The sequence below is a fragment of the Branchiostoma belcheri genome, unplaced genomic scaffold (genome assembly GCF_001625305.1).
Source record: "Branchiostoma belcheri isolate BF01 breed outbred unplaced genomic scaffold, Haploidv18h27 scaffold33, whole genome shotgun sequence".
Classification (NCBI taxonomy): Eukaryota; Metazoa; Chordata; class Leptocardii; order Amphioxiformes; family Branchiostomatidae; genus Branchiostoma; species Branchiostoma belcheri.
In genome coordinates, this window is record NW_017803943.1 from 834,838 (window position 1) to 844,021 (window position 9,184).

Below are 9,184 nucleotides of genomic sequence, written 5' to 3' on the forward strand. Positions count from 1 at the left end.
GTGTGTGTGTGTGTGTGTGTGTGTGTGTGTGTGTGTGTGTGTGTGTGTGTGCGTGCGTCCGTGCGTGCGTGCGTGCGTGCGTGTGTGTGTGCGTGTGCGTGCGTGTGTGTGTGTGGTTATTGTGTGCGCACGTGTGTGAGTATGTGTGTGCGTGCGTGAGTGTGTGTGTGTGTTTACAATTCTAGGGGATATTTCTCTCATTTCTATACAATGCACAGTCGACTACAAAATGACATTCATCCTGCAATATCATCTAATGACAAAATTGCCACATTCTTTGCTGTAGAGCTAGGAATAAACGTAGAAAATGACACACAAACACGGGTAAGAATCTGAGCCAAACCCTACTACATACGCACATCCGCTTGGGGAGTTAATGTAATAATCATGAGGCGTAGAACCTCCTGTAAAGCTGAGTATAAAACCAGCTTTAGTCAAACAATGATCTGGCACTGGGAGTTTAATCACCCATATCGAATACCAGAAAGTCGTGACTGAGTTCCGTCACTACCGAATACACACGAAAGACCTAACAGTGAACCGTGACCTACAAGACAATGTGACTTGCCATCAAGTACAAACACTGTCGCCCAGCTTTTCGCCTGTTATAAAGGAGGATATCCAAGAGAGAATGGCTGAAAGAAATGAAAGTAAAGAGTCTATATAGCTATTATTCGCCATACCATACTCTGTGTGTTTAGTCATTTGTCCAACCTTCATGACCACGTAGATTTCATAACTTCAGAAGGCAACTTTTTTGCACAACTTTTTTATTCGCACGCTTGCATCAGTTCTGGGATGTCATCCATACAATCAAATCCAAATGGCCTTAGTGTTGGACTTACCACTATGAATCCCATGTCCATACGCCACATAACACTGCGCGAAATCCCACCTTTATGCATGCACATCTTAAAACGTTCGTAAAGGTACGCACAATGGAGTAAACGCCACCTTTACGCATTGTCTAAGGTGTGCGTATAAAGAATGGATTTTGTGCAGTGATATTTACAAATCAACCTAGAACCGGTTTTGCAGTTGTACGTATACCGGTCATGTGGGTTGGTGCAAATTTTAAATGAGTGACGCATGGTTGTCATGTACCAAGTACCAATATCTCTCACAATGTCAGGATGAGTCGGCATTTTCAACGGAAAGACGAAATCGATATACGTACTGACGATGACGAACGTTTGTTAGGCAGTGGTCCGAGAGACTTGCACGCCACGCCCACACGAATTCTTTCACACGAACACACCTGTTGCCCCCCTCTACGCGTGCTGAGTTGGACTCGTCCTATTGTATTAGCTGTCAAAGGTGTGCATGTACACAGTAGTCAACTTACCTGGCTCAGTACAAATACGCAGGGATAGCTACAGGGTGCACTTGTCGTCTGCACGAGCGTGCACTACATCCAGCTACTCAGTACAACACATCCTTACAGAAGAATACAGCCTTCGTCAACGTTCCTCAAAGCTACGAGATGAGGTACCGTGTAGGCTTGGTGGTATTGGCGGGCCTGGTCGCCCTGACGTCCGCCCACATTGCCCTTACCTTCCCGCCTGCTCGACGCTACGCCTTCGACTTTTTGGACAACACTCGAACCCAAGGACCCTGCGGCGTGGGACCCGGTACGATCTTTATCTATCATATCTGTATATATATATTAAAGATATACGTTTCTGTATATCTACCTTCTTTTTGCGTACAACTGACATACTTGTTTGCATACTTAGTGGGGATGTTAGAAGGTTATTTTCTTCAAGAAGTCTTTATTTTTTGCTGATTGCACTTGAACCACATATATTTTTGTGAATCGCTTCCTTCTCGGTTTTATGAGCGTGTGTTCAAGAGCGTAATTGCAGTCAGTGAAAATACCGAGAGAATTGTAAAGAAGTGTCCATAAAACTCACGGAGGGCGTTAGCTAGTAGAACGCAGCCGAGTTGCGACAGAGCTTGGCTGGCTGCCGACTCCGCACCTTGTAACACCGGTTTCACGTTTCACCACCGAACACGGTGTTCAACTACTCTCTGGCTACGGACTGCGATCACCACAATAGCCCTCGGCGGCAGCTTAAAAACACCAAGCAAAGGAAAACGTAGCTCCTGCCGCCACAAACCTTTTCAAGCTCAGAGACACGGTCTATCGCTTGATGTAGCTCTGTAGTGGTCCGGGTACAGTTTGTGTATGGGAGTGTCCCTGTTTTAGGAACTTGTTAAGGACATGGACAAACTAAAAAAAATCTAAAATAATTCTTTTACATACATACTTAATGCCATGTTTTCATACTCGTTATATTTGCTGTAGACGTACCACAGGTGTTATGGTACCAGAGACAGTAACTTATTAATAATAAATGCCGTTTATATGAAATTGATACAGCGTCCTGTATTGAAGACAGGTGAAATTGTTTTCGACTCTATCTCCGGAAGTAATTTGCCCGGAGGAACTGTTATTCCTTAAAAGATCGAACAATGACGACGTCGTTTAAGCCTTGTAATCGTCTTCAGGCTTAAGACGAACTTATGTTCATGTTCTTGAAGTCGTGGAGACAACACAGTCCCTGCATTTGTTGGCCCATAACTTCTCTAATCCATTAATTAGTCAAGAAACATTGTGTTTTAAAGAAGTATTGTAGACTGAGAGGTCTCAGGCTTCAAATTAGATTCTTTTGTGTACCTGTGTTCCGTTCTAATTCTTTGCATCAGATTGTCGTCTTAGATTTTTATCTCCCATCTCGAAGACATAATTAGATGCACGTAGAGCAACGGTAGCCTCTACCAGGCTTCGATCAGAGGAGACTAGAAAGAGTAGTTTTAAACTGCCCAAATAGACAGAGAACATGCTGTTTTTCTTATTGGATACTGCCTGGCCACCTTAAAGAATGGTTCTTTGTGCGTACCTTTACGCATGTTTTAAGGTATCTGTATCTGTATCAGTATAGCTGGTATAACCGCCCTTCGGCCTAACACACCAGCTTCGCAGGCACGCGGCGCGGCGGAAGGTATGTTTAAAGATAGGAATTCGTGTAGTGTGGTAATGGCCCCTGTTTCATATTTTGTCCCGTCACTCCCTTTATCATTCCCTCACGCCCAAAACACGACTAAACGCGTAAGATCCGGTCACGACTATCAGCCAACCGTAGAGCCGAATGTTGATCCGTCTGATCTCTAGGTGACGTCACATATATGGATGGATGGGGTTTTAGGCGAGGCTAATTGTAAATGGTTTAAACTAAAAATTACTTACCTAACATTGAACATAGTCTAAGAAGAACCTCTCCCTTTAGTGCTTTTCAAAACGGCTATTTCGCAATTAGCGGTCAGTAGATGTTTAGACTATCCTCCACCAGGCCTTCCTATGGGGGTACGGATCATAGAATTCGGGAAAGAAGGGAACAATTTACCAGGAGAGTCAGTCCACAGGGAAAGATAAATTTCCCCTTCAAACTGCGCGGGCAAGTGACTACTTCAAAATTCACTGGCCAATTATTCTACCTTAAGTTATTTCTTTAAATGTTTTTGCAATTTTTTACTGTTTTTTTAACCGCGATGTTAGTCTGGTGAAGGCTAGGCTTAGCTTCGCACGGTTATGACTACTAGTGACTGAGCCTCTATTGTCTACCTCCCATGTACAGAATATCGCTTCTTAGAACTAAACAATAAGAAGAGGGCAGGTGCGTCTGGACGTGACCGTCTGTCCTACTCTCCAAGCAGAGGTTTAAGCTTTGTTTTTGACGTGCTTTTAAACGTTTTCCGTGCCATGCTTCCTTTTTTTTGTTCCGGTATTAATGACGCCAGCCCAAATGGTAACTCCCTGGCAAATGGATATTGCCTGGCCGATTTGATACTGTGTTTTCAGCTACCAAAAGACCTGATTGGAGATTTCGTACATGTCTGACTTCTTTGTCGAGCCCAAAGCCACATGGATCATGACAGTTAATACTGTATTTTAAGGTTTTAGTGTACAATAGATTCTATAGACATACAGATCTAGAAATAGTGTCCCTGTGTGACAAAAATCTATGATTATATGAATGAGAGCTGAAGCGACGTTAACATTGGAGAAAAGGCACGGTTAACTTCAAAAGGGTTACTGGCTATGATCGTGTGCGCGACGCCATTTTGTCCAAAGTTGCTGGTCTGGTTTTTGAAAGCCTTTGTCCGTGTTTCTTCAAATTGGCCGAGCTGGAGCTTAGAACACTACTAGTGACTGCATTTGGTACTTCTTAGCCTTTATTTGATAACAATTTTATGGTGGCAATACAAAAATGATTCTGGATGAGGAAATCTGTCTGACATTGACAATGACTGCCATTTCCTAGCACATTTTCGTCATCATTTCATACTTGAAGCGTTTAAAATAGCCCCAAAACAAGCCACCTGAGAGGAGTAACTGTTTTTTGGTACCACCAGTAAATAACTAGAATCAATCTACGATACGAAACAAGCAACCATTTTTTGCCAGTGACATTCAACTTAATACAGCCACAGTTCAAGTACATTTTGATATTTTTTCGAAAATATTCTTTTATTCTTACATCCGGTGCAACATAAAGTAATTCAACTCGAAGAACAAGCCGTACCAGCCGGCGATGTCGGCAGAAAAAAAAGAGCCATTAGCAAAAGGCAACAAGGTTTTCAAGTACTCGGTAATGTCAGTTCAGTGAACACTACTTATACCGCACGGGTAAGCAAACTGAATAGGCTCTGATCTCCTTCAAGCAGATGTGTGCTACTCTCCAAGCAGAGTTTTGGGCCTCGGCTTGCTTTAGTATTTTTGGCGTGTTTTATCGGGCTATCTTTTTTTTTTTGGTAGTGTTTTTTTAACGTCAGCAATGGTAACTGTATGGGAAATGGATACTGTCAAGCCAATTTCATACTGTCTTTTCAGCACGAAAAGATTTGCTTTGGAGATTTAGGTAGGGTCCGGCTTATATGCCTTTTAAGTGGTCTGGGTTTTTCTCGCTTAGAGTGGTGGAATTCGGCAAAGATTGACCATGCAGGCCAACGAATGTTGTGTTCCACTTTATGCTGGCATCCCTTGTAATTTCATCCAGTAACAAATAATTAAAAGTCTACGATACAAAACAAGCAACCGTTTTCCATCAGTGATATCGCATTTTTACCTCACAGATATCAGTATGTTACGGGATAGGGTTGATTAAACTTACTACATTAAACCACATACATGTATGTAGACAAATCCTTGGAATAACCTGAAAATTGACTTCGAAAATCGAGTCTGCCGACCTGAAATTACATTAGGTGCCTTAAAGTCTTGCTTTGCTAGTCTTACTTACCGAAGTCTTGTAGTATAGAACTCAACGGGAACCAAACTCCAATTATTTGCCTTATTTGGCTAAACGTTACTGTATTTGAACTTGCGTTGTAAAGCCTCAAACCCTGATCCGGACCGTGTTTGTTGACCTAGTAAACATGAAACAATAGCCCGGCCTGGGAAAGGGGACGTGCAGCAGGAAATGGCGGTGAAAATTCGGGGAAGCACCACAAGGAGCTCAGGTGTTGTCGTCCGTTATATAACGTTAACACAACAAAACGTCACACGGTACCAGCCTGGTCCCAGTACGGCAATGACTGGCACACACGTCACAAGAAAACAAGATATTGTTGATACAGTAGAGTTAACAGGGAAGGGTCAACGTTCTCTTCTTCCAGGTAAAGCGGATATTTGTGGGAGGGGCTTAAGCCTCCTGAAAATGCCATTGACCTTTGTTACGGCCTGTTAGGGTCATCTATGGGCGCGGTGGTTTCTTCTAGCTACTCTCCACCAGACTCCTTTGCAGGCTGAATAAATAGTAGAAATCGGCTTCAAAATCAATGTAGTTGGCCGGTTAAGTTAGCCGGCCATAGATAGAGGGTCAAATTTGCCTCCATGCCCTATGGAGAGCTTGTATCGGGTGAAAGCTCCTGTGATGAATATCTTGGTAGTTAGTGGTCATGAAAAAAACGTCCAAAGTTCATGCAAGGATATTTGCTTGTCCTTAGTTGATTTAATAGTTCGTGTGTAGCAGTGCTACATGTTAGGGCTAGGCAATATTACCGACTGATCTCAGCCAAGTAAAGTACTTTAAGTACTAGTAGTATCGACAACCTTGCGTGCAATTTCTTTAATCCTCGTCTGCGTCGATATCATAAAAGGCTATAGAAAATATTTTATTATCAATTATTAATGGAGAATTTTTGTAATAACGTCGTCTGTACTTCAGCAACCTTGAAGCTCGTTCTTGAAGACTATTGAACCTGACCTACATAAATGCCCATCACCCCCCCCCCAGCATCCTTTAAACATACAGTAAAGTAATACTAATACGCAATAGAAGTACCTAACCTAGCTTCGGTTAGGTACGTTCTCTTGGATAGTACGTAACGCAGAGGTCCCGTGTTTGACCTTGAACACGTTAAAAAACCCATCACACATATCAAAGTGGTCCTTCCCGGTGTGAGTGGTTCAAACCTTACAGTCTGGTCTCAGGTTTGACATCTTGAAGAGGTGATCATGATAGTCACTTAAGCATGAAAGTTCATCTGTGTTGGTACAAGTCATTATGAAATAAAGACTAAACATTCCTTCCAACACTGGAATGAATTTGAATGAACAGCCGAAAATTTGGGGTAAGTCCCTAATTCATTCCAGTGAAAACTTAGTCTAATGTCATAATGATAGTCACCTGTTATGTCAATCGTTATAAACATGTTTAAAGCTAAATAAATGGTTGTTTGTTCCCTCAGGTATGGGCCCGACGACAACTCTACTGGCCGGCTCCACGTTCAACGTCACCTGGCACATGGCATACGCACACAGGGTGAGCATTAATTTTTTTACTGAACTTTCTCGGAAAACTTTTTTTCATTCTAAGGAAATTTATTGAGACTTTTTACTGGTCTAAACATAGTGAACGCGTTTGAGTGTAAGTTAAGTTGTGCGCCACGATGTTGGTCAATGCAATTTCGGGGCGGCTAAACAAAAATATTTTGCATGAGGAAATATAAACTAATTCTGTGCGATATTGACATTTACTACAATTTCTTTCATCAAGCACATTTCTGTCATCATTTCATACTTGAAGTGTTTTTAAATAGCTCAGAAACAAGCTCCCTGAAGTAAGAAACCCTTTATTTTTGGGTAGAATCAATGAAGAGTTAGAACCAGCCTGCGATACAAAACAAACAACAGTTACTGTTTTTCGCCATCGACACCACATGTTTGCCTCACAGATATGAGTATGCACTGGGATGGGGCTGATTCAACTTACTACAATTATAAAATTACTAGCAAATTGACTTTGAAATCTAGTTTTACTGTCCTGAAACATTTAAGCATACTTTAAGGAGTGCGTAATGAATGGATATTTTGCAGTGAATGTACTGTCTCAATAAGTTTAGTTGTCTAGAACGAGCTTTTTACCCTTCCAACTTGTTTATGCATGCATGTCTGAAAGTCAACATTCCAACGTGTGTACAAATGCAAAATCGACAAAGCCTGCAAATATTTCTGCCTCCAGGCCAGGGCCATGCTCACGTTGAAAACTTAAATGTCAATGACGTGCTATTTTTTGCATTGTTTGGTTTATTGTTTTTTAATACATACTACAGGAAGCAATAGCTGATATTGTTTGGTTTGTTGGTTGTTGCATAATTGTTTTCAAGAGAAAAATTGCTGGATAAAATGGGAGAAAAGAGGTGAGGTGCTGTGTTCTATTCGGCACCTTAAAAAAGTTTAAAAGATTTTAATGGAATAATCCTCACCAGAGAGGTATGCATTATTCATATGGCCAGACTATAGATTATTAATTGTCTGTAGAGTCCTGCCTACATGTTACAGTCTGTAAGTCTATGTCATGCGATAATAAGGTGTAGGAAAAATAATAGATTTTCTCATCCAGAATATTTTTTGTCAATTTGAAATTACTTACAAGTACAAGTTAGTAAGAGTTGAAATTTCAATGGATGCCTTGAAGAAGACCTGACGTGGTGCGTTGTATGAAGTAATATTTTTTTAGATGGATGCAGTTCTTTGAAGTGTACCGATCATGTTTTCCAACCAAGTCTTGATCATTTTAGAGGATCTGTATCTGTACTGTGTACGGTAGAACTGCCCTGGGGCGGTAGACACCCATTGTGCGAGGTTGACACTAGTGACCCTTTCAGGGGCACAATTACTTGGTGGCATTCAAACAGACAGTCAACAATATACTACTGAAGGGCTGAAGGACATATCGTGTGGGCTCCCGGCCCCATAATTTACATCGTTTCTTCTAATATACGACCTGTCTATTTCATCTTCCGCAACAGTTTACCGTTGACTGGATAGAAAAAAAGCATTCGTTTTGAAAATCTTCTCATACATGTAGTTTGATCAGTACAAATATCTTATTTATAGATCGTACTTATAAACCTGCTTTTCTGACAACACTCCACTGTCACTGACGAAAATAGTGAATGCTACCTGAAACGTATGACCGTCTCCAAAATCATATTCAGTTGCTTGAGTAATTGTATCTTATTACCTGGATGTCTAATGTTCACCGACGTGTCTTAATCATAACGTTAGCATTGAGCTAGCCGTGTATTGTTTTGAGGTTTAGATGTACATGGGTTGACCTGATGCAGGTCACATAATTTATGCATCAGATCACACCAAAAAACATTACGAATTTCCTTTGAAATATCTTGACGTGCTTCCAGAAACGACTTGAGCACACAAAAACCCGAAATGCAGCAAACCACTATTCATCCCATCTTTACCTGACATCCAGAATTGATTATGTTAGAATATTATCAATAGATAATTATATGATCTTCATGATGTGGAGTACGTTGTGTTCATATTGACATACTGCTCAACTGTTTTCTGGGTTCAGGATATAAAATTTGATGTCAAAGTCACGAAATAACACTTGGCATTTCATACAGTGAAATGTTGTCCTAAGATTACGCTGCAATGATTGTCTGAAGTTTAGAAAAGTCCTGGTAATTATTACATAACCAAGGTTACTGGACAGTGCTCTGCCTTCTGGAAAGGGATAATGGCTCATCAAAGAAAAACCTACTCTCCAAGCAGAGGTTTGGGTTTTGGGGGTATTTTTAGCGTGTTTTTAGGCTTTCTTTATCGGGGTTTCTCTTTTGCACTGAATTTTTTTCCCCACCAAACCCAACCAGT

The 9,184-nt window shown here is 41.2% G+C and overlaps 1 protein-coding gene across 1 annotated transcript in view; it reads left to right on the forward strand.

The window, feature by feature from the left end:
* Window positions 1-1,276: 1,276 nt before the first annotated feature.
* LOC109475135 overlaps window positions 1,277-9,184 on the forward strand; it is a 19,467-nt gene continuing 11,559 nt past the window's right edge. The window contains exons 1-2 of the mRNA XM_019775670.1: window positions 1,277-1,631; window positions 6,754-6,827. Coding sequence (XP_019631229.1) covers window positions 1,484-1,631; window positions 6,754-6,827 — 222 coding nt within the window. The 5' untranslated portion in view covers window positions 1,277-1,483. The remainder of the gene's footprint in view (window positions 1,632-6,753; window positions 6,828-9,184) is intronic.